At 28.0% G+C, this 24082-nt stretch overlaps 1 protein-coding gene across 1 annotated transcript in view; it reads right to left on the bottom strand.

The window, feature by feature from the left end:
* The window catches only part of LOC133781369 (uncharacterized), a 72561-nt gene that overhangs the window by 817 nt on the left and 47662 nt on the right, over window positions 1–24082 (bottom strand). The window contains exons 12-16 of the mRNA XM_062220342.1: window positions 11790–12194; window positions 7938–8294; window positions 4581–4985; window positions 1283–1687; window positions 160–1050 (exon numbers count right to left, since the gene is read on the bottom strand). Coding sequence (XP_062076326.1) covers window positions 160–1050; window positions 1283–1687; window positions 4581–4985; window positions 7938–8294; window positions 11790–12194 — 2463 coding nt within the window. The remainder of the gene's footprint in view (window positions 1–159; window positions 1051–1282; window positions 1688–4580; window positions 4986–7937; window positions 8295–11789; window positions 12195–24082) is intronic.

Raw genomic sequence — 24082 nt, 5'->3', positions numbered from 1 at the left:
TTACGGTAATTAAAAGAAAAAGGTATAAGATATATTAATGAAGTGCTATGCTTAATTAACTCTCTTAAATTAATCAGCTAACAATTAAGTATAACGGAAAATTTACAGCAAACAAAACATTAAAATAAATTAATGGATTTGATTAATGAAGTTAATTACCGTTTCTTTCCAAAGTCTTCTTGCGGTTGTATTAAGATCTCTCTCCCATATTTTTACTTTTTTACCGTCAACCTTGATTGTCTTCAATGATGTAGAGATATTTATGATCCCATGTGAAAATCTCCTTATCTTTGGGCAATTACCCAGAGATAAATATTCCAAATTTGGGAAACTCATAACTTTATTTCCTGAGTAGAAGCTTTGGAGACTTGGTAAATGGTAAAGATGTAATCTCTGCAGTGTGTGGAAAACAAAGTGATGGTGTTCAGTCTCTGCTTCTATTTTGCATTTCTCATCATTATAATAATCTGTATTAATAACCTCTCTCATCCTTCTGCAATTTATTATCCTCATTTCTTTCAATTGTACCAGAGTGGCTGCTGTTGAGGAGGAGAATAAATACGTCAGCCCATTGCATTTTTTTACTGTCAGAGTTTCCAATTTTTGGAAAGACATAAACGAATGTGCAAAGCTCTGTAATCTGCTACAATCCTCCACAGATAGTGATTTTAAATTTTGAAAGAGAATAGTATGGGATGGTTGAGCATATTCTGGGTCCCCAAACAGATGATTTAGTTTATGAGCAGAGTAAATATCTAGTTTCATCAAACTTGTATTATTGATCAATTCATCACCAGGTTGTTGTTGTTGTCCATCCACGAAAGATCCACTCAATCCAAGTGTATGAATATTGTGATATTTGTGAAGGAATAACTTGACATCTGATATAGCAATTGGCTTATCAAGAGAGGTGCAAGTTACCTTAAGTTTGGAAAGGTTGGGGACAAAGGTTGAGATTAGTGAAGAAGATTGACTACTCGTAATCTCAAATATCTCATTTACTATTCCACTCAAATCAATTTCCAATTCCTTTAGGTTAGGGAAAATTACCTACAAATTAAAACAAACAAAAATATTAAAAGTGCATTATTAATTAATTCATTTGCCAAAGCAATTAATAAAGATTTTGACTACACTACACTACATGTTATTAATTTGTATTTTAAATGTACAGTGGCAATTGAAATGAATTTTATCAAATTAAAATTGTCAATTGCAGTAAGTATTTACTTTTATAAACCATGCAACATTGCACGCATCATATATATATATATATATGTACCTTGTTATTGAAGAGACTTTGTTTAGATGTTGCCACCATGCTCATTTCTTCACTAACAGTACATGCCCTTGTACCCGTGGAATTACTTATAAATTCCTTCATTTTGGGACAATTCTTTATAACCAGTATAGACAACAATGGACATTCAATGCAATCTCCTTCACAAAACTTTATAACATTTGGAAGACCTTTAAACTCAAGAGATTCTAGTTTTTCAAATACAATTGCTTTGCTTCCACCACCAATTGATTCCTCATCACCGACTATTACCTCCTCTATGTTCTCACATTCAAATACATCTAGACTCTTGAGTTGTACAAGACTTCGAGCCATGGAAGATGATAAGAGATACTTGATATTATTACAATTCCAAACATTCAACTCCTTTAAGTTGGGAAATGCAATCTGAAAATAAAACAAATAGAATTACACACATGCATTACTACTCACTTCACTTTCATTAAGAATAATGGGACTACAAAAAACATAATTACATTACTAAAAAAAACTATTCCTATATTGATTCCCTGGAGACTCAATTAACGTTTTAGTTTTCATTTTTTACATGTTTACTTCAAGAAATTATTCATATATGCATTTAACATGCCTTTTTGTTCCTTCAATTTATGTTGCAAGTGAATTTTCACTATACTTTTGCTGATAATATATTTGTCTTATAAATTTTAACATCATCTTCAAATGCCACCTAATAAATAAAAAAATTAGTCTTGTTTTACTCTAACGAGTTCTTTTAATATAAATTTATTCCCAAACTTTTTATCTATCATCAAATATCACATTATATACTATTTATGAAAGTTTAAGTTCTTTGAAATTAGCAAATAATATCTAATAAGTTCTTACTATATGCGAATCTAGAAGACGAACTTTTTATATACTATTTACCCTTAATAAAAACTCGGTGCCTAAAAGCGGTGGTCACAAACTTTTTAATTTGTTTTCTCAAAATATATACAAGTTTATAACAATATATCATACATTGTGACTAAATTGTTTTAGTAATTTTTAAATATTGCATCCGAAAATAATATATAGCTTCATAAATTTAATTATTAGAATTTATTATTAATTTTTTAGTTAGATTATATTATTCGTATGCTTTTTTAAAACTCCGTGCCTAAAAGCAGTGGTCACAAGTTTTTTAATTTGTTTTCTCTAAATATATATAAGTTCACTAATCTAATTGTTTGATTTTAAATTTTATATTAATTTTATTTTTCAAGTTGTGGATCAAATTGGCTAGAATTAGTATTAGAAAATTAATTGCAGAAAATATTAATTATATAAATGTGTGAGGAGTTTGAATATACATCTCTTTTATATAATAAGTGGGTAGATAACGGAAATTCTTGTTTTTAACGGTTTTTTTATTTTTTAAAATTAACTTTAATGAAATATTCTTATATTTAACAGAATATTCTTATATTTAACGGTAGTTTGTAAACACATAAACTTAAATAAAATAAAATAAAAAATTTAAAATATGATATTTTTGAGATATTTTACAATAATAATTATTTTAAAATAATAAATAATTAAACAAATTAAAATAAGATATTTAATATTACAGTAAACATATAATATATAATTTTTAGTTGTCACTCCAAAATTCAAAAACTATAACAAACATAAACTTAAACAAAAATAAATAAATTATTTAATTAAAATATGATACTTATTTCAAAATTTATATAACATTAATATAAATTTAATAAAAATAATTAATAAATTCTATAAATAAAATTAAGAAACGTGATATTATACGTTGCTTGTATCTAATAATGAATAAAAACATATTAAAAAAAAGAGACAAATAATAATCTGTTTAATAATGAAACAAATATTAGTATATTTTAAGAAAACAAATAAAAAAACATATAGAGTAGTTTTTTTTAGAAAGAAAAATATCTACTATAAATTGTGATGAGTAGTCACTCACTTTTATTTGGTTATATAAATATAAACATAATTCGGTCAATTTAGGCTTCAGCGCATTTGACTTTTTTTCCTCTGGTTTTCAAGTATTTTGTACTCATTTAGTTTATAACAAGTTTTTTAATTTGTTTTCTCTAAATATATACAAGTTTATAACAATATATCATATATTGTGACTAAATTGTTTTAGTAATTTTTAAATATTGCATCCGAAAATAATATATAGCTTCATAAATTTAATTATTAGAATTTGTTATTAACTTTTTAGTTAGATTATATTATTTGTATGCTTTTTTTAAAATTTTTTAATAAATAAAACCGAAATTAAAAAAATATAGATATGCTCTAGTTTATTTATTTTTTGTGATTTTCTATTACATTGTTTTGGTTACATTATATTTGGAGAAGCAAATTTATATTAAGAGAACTAATTAGGGTAAAAGACCCTAAAGTTGAGGCCCCGCGACCAAAAAAGGTGCTGATGAAAAGTGAGGCCTCGCACTATTGGAATTGGAGCTAGAGACTTGTGCGAGGCCAGAAAAAATGAAGGGAAAAAAAAGAGAGCTTCAAGAAAGTGTGGGCATGAAAGATCGGAGTTTTATGTTTTTTTTTATGGTAAAAGTTTTTTTATACATATATATTTTATTGGATTGTCATATTTTCAATTGTTTTTTTGGGTCAACTTACTGTATTTAGTAGCAAAAGTTAAATGAGCATAAGCATAAGAATTAACTTAATTTTTACCATATCTTTGTAAATGTCTCAAAATTTGTGACTAAAAACACATCACTATACAAATGTTGTTATTAAAAAATCAGTGTCTAAAAGCATTAATTAGTTACAAAATTTTTAATATGTTGTGACATATAAATGTATTTTGGCAAGTTAGTCTCCCATATTATACATCTGACTAGTACCATTAAAAAGTCTGACAACAAAAAGTTTAAATACAATTTAGTCTCAAAGCTTTCCATGACCTTATTGTGTTAAACATATTTTATATTTAGTTTTAATTCTATTATTAATGTCAAAAATTTAAAATATATTTAGTTTTAATTATATTATTAACGTTGAAAGTTTAAAATATATTAAAAGTAGTATGGTTGGACACCAATTTCAATTTGCTAATACATGTATTAATTTTTAGGGAACAAATTGTATTTAATTATTTTTGTTGTAAGTTTTTCATAACATATTTCTATTTTTTAATAAATATATCTATATAAAATAATTTAAATAGTATTTTTAAATAAATTATAAATCAATTACTTTTAGATGCTAAAATTGTAAATTAGGAACTTAATCATAAAAAAATAAAAGATAATTAGTACGAAAGTATTACCTTGTCATTGAAGAAGCTTTGTTTAGATGCTACCATGATGCCCATTTCTTCACTAGCAGTACATGTCCTTGTACCCATGGAATTACTTATAAATTCCTTCAGTTTAGGACAATCCCATATCTCCAGTCTAGACAACAATGGACATTCAATGCAATCTCCTCCACAAAACTTTATGATGTTTGGAAGATATTTAAGCTGAGGAGATTCTAGTTTTTCAAATATTATTGCTTTGCTTCCACCACCACCTGATTCCTCATCACTAACTATTACCTTTTCTATGTTCTCACATCTCCATACCTCTAATGTCTTGAGTTGTACAAGACTTCGAGCCATGGCAGATGATAAGAGATACTTGATATTGTTGCAATTCCAAACATGCAGCTCTTTTAAATTGGGAAATGCAATCTGAAAATAAAACAAATAAAATTACACACATGCATTACTACTCACTTCACTTTAAGAATAATGGGACTATAAGAAACATAATTACATTACTAAAAAAAACAATTCATCTATTGATTCCCTGGAGACTCAATTAACGTTTTAGTTTTCATTTTTTTACATGTTGCTTCAAGAAATTATTCATATATGCATTTAACATGCCATATATGATTAGAAAAAATGTTTAGTTGTTATTTATTTTTTACATGTCACGCATACATGATCATACATATTTTATTTTTGTCATATTTTTCTTTTAATAGTTTCATTAATGAGGAAATTATATATGGTGCCCTGTTTTAGGTTTAATGATTCGTTTGCACCTTCTTATTTTATATTAAAAGATAAATAGTAATTTTCAGATGTGAAATTCATTTTATATCCCTTTTTGTTTCTTCAATTTATGTTGCAAGTGAATTTTTCCCTATACTTTTGCTGGTAATATGTTTGTCTTATAAATTTTGACATCATCTTCAAATGCCACCTAAATAGCAAAATTAGTCTTGTTTTACTCTAACGAGTTCTTTTAATATAAATTTATTCCCAAACTTTTTATCTATCATCAAATATCACATATTTATTACCTTTTTACATGTCATGCATACATGAGCTTATATATTTTACATTTTTCATATGTTTCTTTTTATAATTTGATAAATTAAAGTTTAAGTTCTTTGAAATTAACTAATAATATCTAATCAGTTCTTACTAAATGTGAATCTAGAAGACGAACATTTTATATACTATTTACCCTATATATGTTGTTAATAAAAACTCTGCCTAAAAGCAGTGGTCACAAACTTTTTAATTTGTTTTCTCAAAATATAAACAAGTTTATAACAATATATCATACATTGTGACTAAATTGTTTTAGTAATTTTTAAATATTGCATCCGAAAATAATATATAGCTTCATAAATTTAATTATTAGAATTTGTTATTAACTTTTTATATTAATTTTATTTTTCAAGTTGTGGATCAAATTGGCTAGAATTAGCATTAGAAAATTAATTGCAGAAAATATTAATTATTTAAATGTGTGAGGAGTTTGAATATACATAATGAATAAAAATATGTTAAAAAAAAAGTACATTTGTACATTTGTAAAAAATTTGATTTTGGCACCAGAAACCATAAACCATTTACAAAATACTTGGGTGGTCCCTTTTTTAGAGGATTATTTACAAAATATTTGTTTCATTATTAAACAGATTATTAGTATACTTTAAGAAAACAAATAAAAAAACATATAGAGTAGTTTTTTTTAAGTAAGAAAAATATCTGCTATAAATTGTGATGAGTAGTCACTCACTTTTATTTGGTTATATAAATATAAACCATTCAAAAAATTTCAAAAACTGGTAGGATGCTTGTTAAAAGTAGTATACCACTTGATAACTACACATTTTTTTAAATTATAAATCATATTTTAGGCTTCTTTTAATGATTATGCGGTGTTTTTAAAAGTAGATTTTATTATTCTTAACATATTCAATAAATGTAACAAAATTAGCTACATAGCTAATATAAAATTGATATTTTCAACTTATTTAATAAATGTAACGAAATTGTCCAAGATTATAAGACAACATTATTAATTAGTTGTACTAAATGTATAATATATCAAAACGCATGAAAATTATTAATTATGCAAACATGTCATTTTCTTATATGTAATAAAATTAGAGATTGATCAACTTAAACTTAATTTATCCCTAATAATATTGACACTAACAATGTATGCAGTTTCTTACTTAGAATTTGTCCAAATTCTTAGTAATGATATAAATATTTAAATATAGGAAAATCTACGGTGAAACTTCATAAGTAGATATATTTGTAACTAACACATACACTTTATTAGCCAATATTATTTTTAATTTAACAAACATTTTAAAAATCTAAATGATTTAAATAAGTAAATAAAGTGAAAAATAATATTGATAATAAATTATTTGAAATTTAATTTAAAGCTATCATAATTTGAAAGAAAAAAATAGAAATTCGTTAACTATGATAATTAAAAATTCACTTAAGAAACTTAAATTTTATAGTTAAAATAAAACAAAACTAATTAAGTTAAAAGTCCAGAATATGTTGATTCATCACATTTTATTTTTTCAAACTATAATTTTAATTTTTAATGTCATCAAGCCGAATGTCATTTTGATTTTTTTAGATTTCACATAATTTTTGTATATATTATAAACTGCCTTTGAGGTATTTTTTTAATGATTATGTGAAGTCTTTAAAATAGATTTGATGATTTCGAAATATATAATAAACTCAATATTATTTGGGATAAGGTGTGGCCATGTAGCTTCCACATTAATCCTTGGATTGTTTTAATGGCAAAGATCTAACTCAATATATGTTACTCAAGTTAAATATTTTAGGTATTTAAAAATTAATTAGGGAGTTTCACCTCAAATTTTCTTATGTATAAAAAAAAGTATGAAAATACTTATAAATACAAAATAACCTAAAATAGAAATAGTTGAAATGAATCCACATGCAACAATCAATCAATCAAATATAACACCTACCTTAAAAATATCATAATTGAAAAGAAAGAAAGATCTAAACTACAAAATATGAACCTATTAAATAGTCGTGTCATTTTATCCCAGTAATTTATATATATATATATATAATGAATGAGAAATGATTGGCACACTTCTAAATTGCACACAAAAGTTACACATGATGAAATTAAAAATATGGTGTGAACCCACTTAAAAATATGTATGGTTGAGATTAATTACACAACGTAGGGTGTAATTTTGATGTGCAATATGAGAGTATGTATGGCATTGCTCATAAGGAATTTCAGAAAAACTTTATTTCATGTGTTTATAAAAAAAAGTAATACTTAAATTAGACATTTATTGTACGTTAAATTAATTAAAGAGTTACTTTTCCATTGAAGAAAGGTTCTGCTGGTACAAGCTGGTTCATTTCCTTGCGGCAGTCTTTTATTATGAACTTTGATAGCAGTGGAAATTCCATACAAGAATCTGTCGTACAAAATCTTTGGAGGGCTGAAAGCTTATCAAGCTCAATAGATTCTAATTTAGGGAACAAAATCCTTTCTAATTGAGATTCTTCTTCTCCAAATTTCTTTGTAGTCACACATATGTCTTCCATTGCCTTACAATTACCCACTTTTAAGCTTCTTAGGTTTACAAAACATTGAGCAAGAGTAATAGAGAACATATACTTTAAATTATCGCAGCTTCCAACTTCTAAAATCTCCAAGTTAGCAAATGAAACCTGCAAGTACCAGTATATGTAATAATTTAATTAAATTAATATATAATACTTGAAAAAAATAGCTAAAGGAAAATTGATTAATTATTAAAAATGTGTATGCACGAAACTTAAAATTGATATTTTAAATCTATTTTCATTTGGAATATGTTTTTATTTTTAAACACCTGATGCCATGCTTACAAAAGGAAAGAGTGAGAATATATAATATATGAATTAGAGACTCATCAATCCAAATTTTATACGTGGAATATTGACACTAAAGTTGTATGAAATAGATAATTAATAACACATATCAACAAAATAATAGAAGAGATACAAACATAAAATAGCTTATTTTAGCTATACACTCATAAAAAATTCAAGTATTTTGGTCTTCAAGTATACCGTCATACAAAATTCAGAAATACAAGAGGTACCACTTGATAACTACACATTTTTTTAAATTATAAATCATATTTTAGGCTTCTTTTAATGATTATGTGGTGTTTTTAAAAATAGATTTTATTATTCTTAACATATTCAATAAATGTAACAAAATTAGCTACATAGCTAATATAAAATTGATATTTTCAACTTATTTAATAAATGTAACGAAATTGTCCAAGATTATAAGACAACATTATTAATTAGTTGTACTCATTTAGTTTAACTAAATGTATAATATATCAAAACGCATGAAAATGATTAATTATGCAAACATGGCATTTTCTTATATGTAATAAAATTATGTATATTTTTAGTTTTTGCACAAATATATAAATATTTTGGAATTAAGAATAAATTTAGTAATAATAATCTATTACTTTAATATTTATAAAGTATTGGTGATATTGAAGGTGTGAAAGAGTGTGAATTTATTAAAGGACATATTAGACCTCCTGTGTGAATTGTGTTGCCATTCCATTGACAATCATTTTTTTTATTAGATGGTCTAAAATTTAAACTACAAGTCTTAAAATTTAAACTATTAGGCTTAAAATTTAAATCACTAGTTCTTAAAATTTAAAATACTAGTCTTAAAATTTAAACCACATGGCTTAAATATAAACTAAGTCTCTTTAAACTATTTAGCATAATGTCTAAAATTTAAACAACAAGATTTAAAATTTAAACCACACAAGGCTTAAATGACTTAAAATTTCAAACACAAGGCTTAAAATTTAAGTTACTAGACTTCAATAACTTAAAATTTAAACTACTAGGCTTAAATCGCTTAAAATTTATCAACTACTAAACTTAAATGACTTAAAATTTATTAAACCAAGTACCCTTAAACTATATAGCATAATGTCTCTTTAAAATATAATTTTAAACAAAAATATCCACATAACTGAAAATAATATTATTTGAACTTGTTTGGTCCTAAAAAAAAATTGCACATTTCTAAATTGGTTTCAAATGTCCCGAAAAAAAAAATGGTTTCGAATAATATTATTTATAGTACAATTTAGAAATGTGATGGTTATTGCATTTGAACAAATTAGATTTTTTTTTAAAGGAATAAATTTTTTTCAAATTTTGTAGGTAATATTTAACTTTTGAAATTATTTCCCGGCAAAAGAAAAGGAAAAAAACTTCTGAAATTTATTACAAAATAAAAATTAGACCAGTAAAAAGTAGTTCTCTAAACATATATAGCAATAATATTGTTTTCTTGACCAAAAAAAAAAATATATTGTTTTCAAAAATGAAAACCACAAGAGTCCAATTTATTGAACAGGCTTTCTCCATGCATTTTGTTTTAAAATGCTCTTTTTTTGACCGTACTACATTTATATTACAATAGAAAATTAAATAAAAAAAAAGAGTACATTTTCTTTAAAAAAAAAAATCTCAACCAGTCAATAGATTAAAAGTAATTATTGTTTTTTTTTATAAAAAAAATAGAGAAGAAATGAAGCATGGCTGGTTCTATAGGGTGTGGCGATATTATATATTTGGTGAGATTTTCTATTATTTAGGTCATGTTGGTCAAGGATATTTTTGGAAGTGTTGTGATAACAATGGGTAGAATTAAACTCAATATATCTAGTGACTAATTTTAGATATTTTTAAGACAATCATGTAACCAATTTTTGATATTTTTCTAATAGCATATGTGTTAGAGATAAAATATAAATAATCTTAATATTCAAATAATACTAGAATATAAAAAATCAAGAATGAAAAATTAAATTCATAAAACAATTCAAAGTTAAGGGTAAAATTGAACTAATTTTATTAATTTAGGAAATAATTAATAATAGATAAAAGTTTGGAAAAGCAAATTTATATTAAGATAACTAATTAGGGTAAAAGACCCTAAAGTTGAGGCCCCGCGACTAAGAAAGGGGCCGATGAATAGTTGAGGCCTCGCACCCTTGGAATTGGAGCTAGAGACTTGTGGGAGACCACGAAAAATAGAGAGAAAAAAAAAGAGTTTTAGGAAAGTGTGGGCGTGAGAGATTGGAGTTTTATGTTTTTGTTTATAGTAATTTTTTTTTTATATACATATATATTTGATTGGATTGCCATATATTCAACTATTTTTTTTGGGTCAACTTACTATATTTAGTAGCAAAAGTGAAATGCACATAAACATAATAATTAACTTAATTTTTACCATATCTTTGTAAATGTCTCAAAATTTGTGACTAAAAACACATCATTATATAGATCTTGTTATTAAAAAATCAGAGTCCAAAAACATTAATTAGTTTAAAATTTATTAACAGTAGTATGGTTGGGCACCAATTTCAATTTGCTAATACATTTATTAAATTTTAAGGAACAAATTGTATTTAATTATTTTTGTTGTAAGATTTTTTAACATATTTCTTGATGGTGTAAGTCTTAGCTAGCTAGGCTCTATTTGTTCCAATTAGTCAAAAATACATAAAATATTCCTACAAATAAGCCATGAATATTTAGTCACATTTAAGTGTATCGCTATATATAATAAATTATTATCAAAATTTTATGAGCCACAACGTATGACTAAATGCTATTTTTAGTCACAAAAATGATTTAATTGTGATTAAATGTTATCTTTAGTCACAAAAAACTTATCTTGTACCTAAATTATTATATTTTTCTATCCGGTCATCAATATATAAATTTTATTTTTTGAATTAAATTTATATTTCTCAAAATAAAAATAATTACTTATGAAATATTAATTATGTGATTATAATATAGGTAATAAATTTTTAATTAATAGTTTTGGTACGCTAGTTAATTTAAAATTTCAATATTTAACATTTTCATGCATCTTTAAAAAAAAAAAATTCAACACCATAATGCTCATTTATTCTTGCACAAGTGATTTATGAGAAAGTAAAAAAAAACATAAAATTTCTATTTTTAAATAAATATATCTATATAAAATAATTTAAATAGCATTTTTAAATAAATTATAAATCAATTAATTTTAGATGCTAAAAATGTAAATCACGAACTTAATCATAAAAAAATAAAAGATAATTAGTACGAAAGTCAAAGACAATAAAATATTACCTTGTCATTGAAGAGGCTTTGTTTAGATGCTACCATGATGCCCATTTCTTCACTAGCAGTACACACCCTTGTATCTATTGAATTACTTATAAATTCCTTCAGTTTAGGACAACTCACTATACCCAGTTTAGGCAACAATGGACATTCAATGCAATCTCCTTCACAAAACTTTATGATGTTTGGAAGATATTCAAGTTGAAGAGATTCTAGTTTTTCAAATATTATTGATTTGCTTCCACCACCACCTGATTCCTCATCACTGACTATTACCTCTTCTATGTTCTCACAACTATATACCTTTAATTTCTTGAGTTGTACAAGACTTCGAGCCATGGCAAATGATAAGAGATACTTGATATTATTACAATTCCAAACAGTCAACTCCTTTAAGTTGGGAAATGCAATCTGAAAATAAAACAAATAGAATTACACACATGCATTACTACTCACTTCACTTTAAGAATAATGGGACCATAAGAAACATAATTACATTACTAAAAAATAACAATTGCTATATTGATTCCCTGGAGTCTCAATTAACGTTTTAATTTTCATTTTTTTACATGTTGCTTCAAGAAATTATTCATATATACATTTAGCATGCCATATATGATTAGAAAAAATGTTTAGTTGTTATTTATAATTAACATGTCACGCATACATGATCATACATATTTTATTTTTGTCATATTTTTCTTTTAATAGTTTGATTAATGAGGAAATTAAATATGGTGCCCCGTTTTAGGTTTAATGATTCGTTTGCACCTTCTTATTTTATATTAAATGATAAATAGTAATTTTCAGATGTGAAATTCATTTTATATCCCTTTTTGTTTCTTCAATTTATGTTGCAAGTGAATTTTTCCCTATACTTTTGTTGGTAATATATTTGTCTTATAAATTTTGACATCATCTTTAAATGCCACCTAAATAGCAAAATTAGTCTTGTTTTACTCTAAGGAGTTCTTTTAATATAAATTTATTCCCAAACTTTTTATCTATCATCAAATATCACTTTCTTATTACCTTTTTATTAAAGTTTAAGTTCTTTGAAATTAACAAATAATATCAAACTTTTTATATACTATTTACCCTTAATAAAAACTCCGTGCCTAAAAGCAATGGTCACAAACTTTTTAATTTGTTTTCTCAAAATATATACAAGTTTATAACAATATATCATATATTGTGACTAAATTGTTTTAGTAATTTTTAAATATTGCATCCGAAAATAATATATAGCTTCATAAATTTAATTATTAGAATTTGTTATTAACTTTTTAGTTAGATTATATTATTCGTATGCTTTTTTAAAACTCCGTGCCTAAAAGCAGTGGTCACAAGTTTTTTAATTTGTTTTCTCTAAATATATATAAGTTCACTAATCTAATTGTTTGATTTAAAATTTTATATTAATTTTATTTTTCAAGTTGTGGATCAAATTGGCTAGAATTAGCATTAGAAAATTAATTTCAGAAAATATTAATTATATAAATGTGTGAGGAGTTTGAATATACATCTTTTCTATATAATAAGTGTGTAGATAACAGAAATTCTTGTTTTTAACGATTTTTTTATTTTTTAAAGTTAACTTTAACGAAATATTCTTATATTTAACAGAATATTCTTATATTTAACGGTAGTTTGTAAACACTTAAACTTAAATAAAATAAAATAAAAAATTTAAAATATGATATTTTTGAGATATTTTACAATAATAATTATTTTAAAATAATAAATAATTAAACAAATTAAAATAGGATATTTAATATTACAGTAAACATATAATATATAATTTTTTGTTGTCACTCCAAAATTTAAAAACTATAACAAATATAAACTTAAACAAAAATAAATAAAGTATTTAATTAAAATAGTATATTTATTTTAAAATTTATATAACATTAATATAAATTTAATAAAAATAATTAATAAATTCTATAAATAAAATTAAGAAACGTGGATATTATACATTGCTTGTATCTAGTAATGAATAAAAACATGTTAAAAAAAAGGAGACAAATAATAATCTGTTTAATAATGAAACAAATATTAGTATACTTTAAGAAAAAAAAAAACATATAGAGTAGTTTTTTTTAGTAAGAAAAATATCTGCTATAAATTGTGATGAGTAGTCACTCACTTTTATTTGGTTATATAAATATAAACATAATTCGGTCCTTTTGGACTTCAAGTATTTTGTAAATAGTCCTCTGAAAAAGGGACCACCGAAATACATTTGTAAATTTTTTTATTTTAGCACCATAAACTGGTAGGATGCTTGTTAAAAGTAGTATACAGTCATAAAAAATTCAGAAATACAAGAGATACCACTTGATAACTACATACACATTTTTTTTTTAAATTATAAATCATATTTTAGGCTTCTTTTAATGATTATGTGGTGTTTTTAAAAATAGATTTTATTATTCTTAACATATTCAATAAATGTAACAAAATTAGCTACATAGCTAATATAAAATTGATATTTTCAACTTATTTAATAAATGTAATGAAATTGTCCAAGATTATAAGACAACATTATTAATTAGTTGTACTAAATGTATAATATATAAAAACGCATGAAAATTATTAATTATGCAAACATGTCATTTTCTTATATGTAATAAAATTAGAGATTGATCAACTTAAACTTAATTTATCCCTAATATTGACACTAACAATGTACGCATTTTCTTACTTAGAATTTGTCCAAATTCTTAGTAATAATATAAATATAGGAAAATTTACAGTGAAACTTCATAAGTAGATATATTTGTAACTTAAATAACTATGTAAAAAATTTCAACGGAAATGCTACCACATACACTTTATTAGCCAATATTATTTTTAATTTATCAAACATTTTAAAAATCTAAATGATTCAAAATAAGTAAATAAAGTAAAAAATAGTATTAATAATAAATTATTTGAAATTTAATTTAAAACTATCATATTTTGAAAGAAAAAAAAAATAGAAATTTGTTAACTATGATAATTAAAAATTCACTTAAGAAACTTAAATTTTATAGTTTAAATAAAACAAAACTAATTAAGTTAAAAGTATGTTGATTCATCACATTTTATTTTTTCAAACTATAATTTCAATTTTTAATGTCATCAAGCCGAATGCCTTTGAGTTATTTTTTTTTAATGATTATGTGAAGTCTTTAAAATAGATTTGATGATTTCGAAATATATAATAAACTCAATATTATTTGGGATAAGGTGTGGCTTCCACATTAATCCTTGGTTTGTTTCAATGGCAAAGATCTATGACCGTACCATAATATATGTTACTCAAGTTAAATTTTTTACGTATTTACATATAAGAAAAAAAATTAATTAGGGACTTTCACCTCAAATTTTCTTATGTATAAAAAAAGTATGAAAATACTTATAAATTCAAAATAACCTAAAATAGAAAATAGTTGAAATGAATCCACATACAACAATCAATCAATCAAATATAACACCTACCTTAAAAATATCATAATTGAAAAGAAAGGAAAATCTAAACTACAAAATATGAACTTATTAAATAGTAGTGACATTTTATCCAAGTAATTATATATATATAAATGAATGAGAAATGATTGGCACACTTCTAAACTGCACACAAAAGTTACACAGGATGCAATTAAAAATATGGTGTGGACCCACTTAAAAATATATATGGTTGAGATTAATTACGCAGCGTAGTGTGTAATTTTGATGTGCAATATGAAAGTATGTATGGCATTGCTCATAAGGAATTTCAGAAAAACTTTATTTCATGTGTTTATAAAAAAAAGTGATACTTAAATTAGACATTTATTGTACGTTACATTAATTAAAGAGTTACCTTTTCATTGAAGAAATGTTGTGCTGATACAAGCTGGTTCACTTCCTTGTAGTCAACAAATACTTGTATTGATATGGTTGAAGAGCTAACAAATATCTTGAGTTCTGGACAATCATTTATTCTTAACTCTGATAGCTGTGGAAATTCCATACTAGAATCTGTAGCACAAAATCTTTGGAGGGCTGAAAGCTTATCAAGCTCAATAGATTCTAATTTAGGGAACAAAATCCTTTCCAACTGAGATTCTTCTTCTCCAAATTTCTTTGTAGTCACACATATGTCTTCCATTGCTTTACAATTACCCACTTTTAAGCTTCTTAGGTTTACAAAACATTGAGCAAGAGTAGAAGAGAACACATACTTTAAATTATCGCAGCTTCTAACTTCTAAAATCTCCAAGTTAGCAAATGAAACCTGCAAGTACCAGTATATGTAATAATTTAATTTAATTAATATATAATACTTGAAAAAAACAGCTAAAGGAAAATTGATTAATTATTAAAAATGTGTATGCACGAAACTTAAAATTGATATTTTAAATCTATTTTTATTTAGAATTTGAAATATGTCTTTATTTTTAAACACCTGATGCCATGCTTATAAAAGGAAAGAGTAAGAATATATAATTTATGAACTAGAGACTCATCAATCCAAACTTTATACGTGGAATATTGACATTAAAGTTGTATGAAAAAGATAATTACGTAGATTCACATAAATTAATAACATATATCAACAAAATAAAAGAAGAGATACAAACATAAAATAGCTTATTTTAGCTAGTATTATATAATGACCAGAAAGAGTTGTACCGTATCATTGAATAAAGATTTTGAATAATCTACCAGTGAAGACTCGCCAGTTGTCTTCAGCTTGGAGAAGTAAAAGTGGGCAAACTTTGGTAGAGAATGTAGAAACAAGGAGCGTAATTGAAAAGACTCATCAATGTTATGGGAAGCTTCATCATCGCCTTCATTTTCTCTCCCATGGCTGACTATCTCTTCCATCATCACGCATTCTTCTACTCTAATCTCATGAAGTAGTTTGGTGACGGACAAAGGGAACAAATTCTTTAATCTACCACAATTCCGCACTTCCACCTCTCTCAATTCATTGAAGGAGCCTGTTGGGAGTTTACCATGACATATCCTTTCCAAGCTTGTTAACTGTATAAGCCTCAGATGCTTTAATCTAGGAAAACCATCTTTATCAAGATCATGAACAACATTGGTGACATCCACTAATCTCTCTAGTGATAAACATTCTGACCTTTTAATCAATGATTTAAGTCCAGATGCATTTATTTCATTCATATTTGAGAGATTTAGCAGCTCCAAACACCTTGAAAATTCATTATACCAGTTGTATTCATCTCCAATAGATACTTGGTATCTCTCCAACTTTTCACTAAACAACTTCTCTGGCAAAATATTTTCACTTGCTACGGTCAAATATAAAACTGTCAGTAGTTGCAAACTCTTTATCTCAATAAGACTGGCATTTCTTCTTTCTTTCATACTGCCCTCTTCAATCTCCCATCCCTTAAACTTTTCTGGCAGATAGAGCTCTTCCATTTGTGTCAAATTTGAAATGACATTTGGCTCGATGACTTTTAAATCATTACATCCTCGTAGATCTAGTAGTTGTAGACACCGCAATTCTCCTATTTCCTTTGGCAACAACTTCAAGGAATAACACCAAAAGAGATCAAGAACTTTTAAATTCTTTAATTCACCAATCACAGCTATGTCTTTCAGAGAAGAACCACGTAGACATAATGTTTGGAGATTTTGAAGCAAATGAAAGGATGGTGGTAATGATTCTAGTCTTGTATTATCCATAACCAAAGCTTCAAGTTTCTTAGTTTGTTCAAAAAAGTCGATTGGAATTGATTGTCTACCAAATAGAAAAGACAACTTTAACGTAGATAGAAGAAGCAACTTTAACATAGGACATTCCAATTTTTCAGGGAGCTTATTTAAATCATCATAGTCAAGAAAGGAAATTGCATTAGATGCTTTATGTCTTTCATGCAAAACAAATTCCTCATACATAGTAGCACTAGTAATGCTATTCATCCTATGTTCATCTTCCCTTGCAATTACTATGCAAACATCACGAACAACATCGTGCATCTTCACATAACTTTTACTTTCGTCATCCAATAACAGACAATGAGATTTCAGTTTAGCAACCAGTGAATACACCCTGATTCTTGCCTCTTTCACATTTTTGACCCCTTGAAGCAAGTGGCAACCCATACTGTATCTCATCAGGTCTTCCACTCCTATTTCTGCATCTTCTTCATGTAAAGCACAAAGCAATAGCAATGATTTTGCCTCCTTATGACTTCCAAGAAAATCGTAACTCAACCTAATACTCAAGTAGACTTTCTCATCCATTCCCTCGATCACCATGAAGCCCGAACTCCGTAGTCGATGCAATGCATCCTGCCATATGGACAATTCCATATTGCATTTCAAAGCATGTGCCACTGTAGCAATGGAAACTGGTAGGCCCGCACATTCCGCAACAATTTGGCGTGCCCAAGGATTGTAATCTGCATTTTCAACTATTTCTCCAATGATTTTCTTAAACAAACTTGTAGCTTCCAGTGGGTCTAAAGGTTGAAGAAAGAACACATTACTCTCAGCAACACCCATTGAGTTGCGTAAAACATGTTGAGTTCTAGAGGTTAGTAGCATCTGGCACTCGTCGTGGATTCCAATTTCTTTTAGATTAAGTTCCTTCCAAATATCGTCAATAATTAACAGAATCTTATTTTCTGGATTCAATCGCTGTTTAAGAAGTGTTGCTCGCTTGCCCTTAGTGTTATCTGTTTTGCCAAACTCTAGCTCAAGCATATCAGCAATATGTTGTTGAATCGCTTCTTCATTAGGTGTTTGGGAAATAGTAATGATAACCACCTTACTAAATAACTTATCTTTCACAACTTGTCTAGCAATTTCATTGGCAAGCAGAGTTTTGCCAATTCCAGCCATTCCATGCAAGCCTATCCTGCTTCTATTAGCATCCCTTACAGCTTCCATTATGCTCGCTAGAATTCCCTTCCTTGAATCAAAAGTCTCGTAGCCTTTGGTTATTGCAGAGTAACTTTCTTGCCGATGAAGACGATAAGAGATCTGTATCCCGTCAAATTTCTTTTTGTCCACTGCGCATACTTCAGTTGACATCTTCTTTGCTTTCCTACTGAATTGATGTCGCGTCACCAAATGCAAAACGGACCCACAAGAAGAACATTCAGCCTTTGCATGGTCTCCATGGCTAAGAAACGTTTCAGCCTCCAAGGAGATTTCATCAACGTTGTTCAGCCAGTTTTGAACATCATCTTCAATTTCTTCACAATTATTTCTAGCTTCGTCGACACGATGTTGCAGTCTTTCTCTGGCATCCTTCAAATCTTGCATTCGAATTTTGAGGTTATCTACATTGGCTGAGTAGCGAAACAAATAACCCAACTGTCGACCCACTGGTGCCACTGTATACTCTGCTATTTTGGCGGCAACTGAAATAACAATTTCCATGCTAGCAATTGGCTTGTACTACTACTTTGTTTGTTACTGAATTAAGTTCAATAACAACAACAAATTAATACAATAATATGATGTATATATATTAAGAAACTGGAAAAACAAAGCAAAACTAGTTCTTTCAACAGGAAGGCACGCACCTGATCAGTAGCTTGGACAATTAATACCAACCTTTCTTTTTCTCTTGTCTTTTCACAATAACAGAAATTTAGCAGCAAAGTAGGAATGTGTTTTTAGCAGCAGAGCACAACGCAGGGGAAAACAAAAGCCAGAAGAAAAGTCTTGATGCTTCTTCGTCTTCTTTCAATAAAAAAAGTTCAGAATTTCATTGAGTGCCCAAATTTGGTTTGATGAGTTTGATCTGCAAAAGGTAACAATAAGAGTAAACGGTAAAAGTATTTTATTTAACAAATGATAAGGAAATGAGCATAGGGAACAATGAAGAGAATAGTGTTTTTTGTAATACAATGAAGAGAACGAAAAAACGTTTGGGATTAGAATGACTACTGAAAACTGAAACACAGGAGGTGAAAAGGGTAGCGATATTGAAAGAGAAAGAAGAAGATGAGACGTAGTGTCGCTCAGTCATATTATTTTATATATTATTACAGTATCCAATAATTGTCAGCATTTTGTTTTGTTTTTACATGTAAAAAAAGGAGCAAGTGAAGTGACAAGGAAAAAGGAAAACTAATTAGAATATATATTGTTTTTAATATTAAACAGAAAAAGTTAAAGAAAATAAAACAATGTTACATAAATATATCAAATAAAATACATATGGAACACATATTTTTCTTCTCTGTTAGCAGTATAGGTGGGTGCTTTTACTATATTATTCAACGTTATTTGATATAACTACTGTGTAATCAAACCAAAGTAGGAATGTTTTTTACCAAAGCCAGAAGAAAAGTTCTGGTGCTTCTTCTTCCTCTTTTAATCGGAAAAGTTGAGAATTTAATTGAGTTTGAGTTTGATCTGCAAAAAGTAACCATTAGACTAAACGTAAATTATTTTATTTAACAAATGAGAAGCAGATAAGGAAACGAGCATAATAAGAAATAATGTACCTGAAAACTCATATGCAAGTGGTTAAAATGAGAGAGAGATTAGATTTTTTTTTTCTTACCAACAGAGCAGAGCAGAGTGTAGCTGAAAACTAAAGAAAAGTTCTGATGCTTTGAGTTTGAGTTTGATCTGCAAAAAAGTAAGGATAAGACTAAACTTAATTAGAAGTATTTGATTTAATAAATGAGGACCAGATAAGTAGGGAATATTGTACCTCACTAGACATTGGGTGAAAGAGAAAGAAATTGGGTGAGACTTGAGAGGAAGAAGAAGATGAACTCTCAAAATCTCAGAAAATTCAGAAAAAAGCAAATATCTAAGCAAAGTAGGATTATTTTTTTTTACCAACAGAGCAGGGAAAACTAAAGCCAGAAGAAGAAAAGTCTTGATTTTTTTTTTTCTTTTTTTTAAATCTGAAAAATTAAGAATAGTAGTTGAGAAGATGTAATTGACTTGAGTGTCCAAATTTGGTTTGAGCTTGATCTGCAAAAGGTAACAATATAAAGATTAAACCTTAAGTATTTGTTTTAGCAAATTAAGAGCAAATAAGCAAATGAGCATAGTAATTTTTTTTTATTATTATTTCAAAATTTTGCAAGATTGGAATTAGAATGACTAGTGAAAACTCAAAACTCAAAAGTAAGAGGTTAAAAGGAGAGAGAGACTTGAGAGATGGAAGATGATGAACTCTCAGAAATGTTGGTAAAGCAATCGGCAAATATGAATTTTGTGAAAATTCAGAAGAAGAAGAAAAGATCTAATAAGCAAACTAAATTCAGAAGAAAAGTCCCGATTCTTTTTTTTTTTCCTTTTAAATCTGAAATTAAGAATAGCACTTGAGAAGATGTAATTGAATGGCCAAACTACAGCTGTTTCCTTTTATTAAGTCTTCACAACCGTTTACTTTTCTCTTATATATTTATATTCTTCGTGATAACTTTCACTACTTTTACTTGAATATATATTGTTTGGTTGTTAGGAAAACATGGAATACAGCTATTAACTCATCATCGCATGGATATATAATAGTCTCCATTTTCGAGTCAAGTCATGTTATCTTTCTATTAATTGCTTTTTTAAACATTAAAATAATAGTAGTGAAGGGGCAAACACAATTAAAATAAAAGAAAAAAACAAATTATTTATATTCTTCATCATGTGATAACTTCACTACTTTTACTTCAATATTATAAAAACGTGGAATACAGCTAGCTCTATGTTAACTCATCATCATCATATATATATATATATATAATTTGTTTAAAATATACTTATTTTTCACATTTTTGTAATATTTTTACATTTAGTATTTAATATTACGTCAGCTCCACATGCAGCTGTGTAATACTACAGCTGTGATTATTATTTGGAATGGGAAATTTGACATAATATGCTAAAAAATTAAACTCAAAAAATAAAAATAGGAAAATTATCCCACTATTTCAATTTCTTCCCCAAAATACCCTTGACTTTTCAACTTCCCTCCCTTTTCTCTAACACCCTTCTCTCTCTTGAATTATCTCATTCTCGCCATCTTTCTACAGACCAGGGACGGACTCGTCGTGCATGGAACCCAGCCACCCCGAACCAGCGAACCCACACCGAACCAGCGACCCACACGAACCCACACGCCCACACCGAACCCAGTGACCCACACGAACACTACCCACGCGGACCAAGGAACCCAGTGACCCACATCAAACCCACACGAACCCAGTGACCCACGCGGACCAAGGAACGAAAGGCCGGACCTCCGAGAACCCAGTCTCCGATCACCGCCGCCACAGCCATTTGAACCCACGGGAATCAAGGTTTGTTTTTTATATTTTTCTTTTAATTTCTCTTTTTAATTCGAACGAAATTGGTGTATTTGAGGTTAGTTTGTTGTTTTAGAACTGCATTCTGTGATTAATGTTCAGATTTCTACTATTTTGTGTTTGGGGAAGAATCTGGGTATCGGGACTGCTTTTTCTTTGGTTTCTCATAAATTTGCGATATTAAGCGATGTTTGTGCGATTTTGTGCGACTTATCAAGGCAGTATGGTTGCTTGGCGTTGTTTGTGTCTGATTTGCGATTTTTGAACGACATTTGGGCGATATTGTCCGATTATGTAGGGAAAATAATGATAGTTTATGGCATTTGTGTTATTTTAGCGATCTTTGTTCGATGTTTGTGCGATTATATTAGATAGGTTTGCGATTTTAATTTTAAAACCTTATACATTTTTTATAATTGTAGTTTTGCGAGGTTTTGCGAGTTCTTTTGCGAAATTTGTGCGATTATGAATCATGTTTTTAAAAATGCAGATGGCTCCAGAGCTCGTTCTCCCATTGTTCGAGCATTTTCCAGGGCGTATCAGCTACAGAGGGAGCGGGTACTTAACTGCTATAAAGGATAAGTTCAAAACCTTTAAGTTGACTGATAAGGTGAAGGAAAGTTCCTTCGGATCTTTTTGGAATGCCAGTGTTCGTCAATTCTCTGGGGTGATTGTGCATCAACTGTTATTGAGGAAAAAGAAAGTCAGTGAAGTTAAAAACGATGAAGTGTGGTTTTACGTGGGTAAAACAGAAACCAGATTTGGGAGGTCTGAGTTCGTTTTGATCACAGGCCTAAAGATGAGCGGTGGCCCCTCGACAGCAGAATTGAATACACAATGTGATTCTGATCGGATACTGCGGGACTATTTCAACAATGCGAAAAGGGTGGCCTTCAAAACCCTTTGGCTAGCTTTTGAGGTGTGTGATGTTGAAGATGATGTTTACAAGCTGGGTTTATGTGCTTTTGTTGAAGGCGTTCTGTTGTCACGGTCCGAGGGTGTGTATATTTGGACTGATATGCTGAAGTTAGTTGAAAATGTAGATAACTTCTTCAAGTATCCTTGGGGCCTCCTTTCTTATCAGAAGCTGTTGTCTTCCATAGCTAAAAATATGCAGCAGCTACGACAAAACTACCTGGATAAGTTGTCGAGCAAGAAAGATAAGAAGAAGAAGAAATCCAAGAAGGAGAAAAAAGTTACTCAACTAGAAGCGAAGTACAATGTGTACGGATATGCACCGGCCCTGCAATATTGGGCGTTTGAGGTCATGCAAGATGTGGGGAAGAAGTATGGGCAGTGCAAAGGGAGCAGATTCCCTAGAATGTTGAACTGGAGCACCCCCGTTACTGTTACGAAACACGATGTGAAGCAAACTGATGTAGCACTGCTGATTGAGAAAAGGGTATGTGAATCTTTCTCTATTTCTCATTGTTGTTCTGATATATTTTGCCTTCAATATTATTTGCGATATATGTGCGAGTTTTACGCGACATTTGTGCGACAACATTTTTCTTTTTGCGATTTACATTATCTGTTTTGCGACATATTTGCGACATTATGCGATTTTTTATTTTGTGATTTATATTTGATTTCTTTTAAAAATATTCGCGACATAATTGCGACTTCTTGCGACATAAATGCGATTTTTATTACTTTGTTGATAATATAATTTTGCGACATTATGCGATGTTTCTTTGAGTTTCTGCGATATTGATTGTTTTCTTATTTTTTTGGTTATGCAGATGGTTGTTCTTCAGATCTTGCACCCTCGGAATTGGGAGGTTGAATACTGGAAGTCCAATTGTGAGGGTGAAGTCCCCACGGTGGATATGGGCTCAGATGAGATGGAAGAAACAGAAGCTGGAACACAAGATTCCACTCAATTCGAGACCCAAGCAAAACGGGTGGCGGAATATGTTCAAACTGCAAAAATCATTCCACCATCACCACCGAAAGAACAAACAGAGCCGTCCACATCAGGCACTGTGCCTCCAACCTCAACTCCTGCAGCCA

The sequence above is a fragment of the Humulus lupulus genome, chromosome 6 (genome assembly GCF_963169125.1).
Source record: "Humulus lupulus chromosome 6, drHumLupu1.1, whole genome shotgun sequence".
Lineage (NCBI taxonomy): Eukaryota > Viridiplantae > Streptophyta > Magnoliopsida > Rosales > Cannabaceae > Humulus > Humulus lupulus.
The sequence above is the reverse complement of the archived record's forward strand: the minus strand, read 5'-3'. Positions and strand labels throughout refer to the sequence as shown.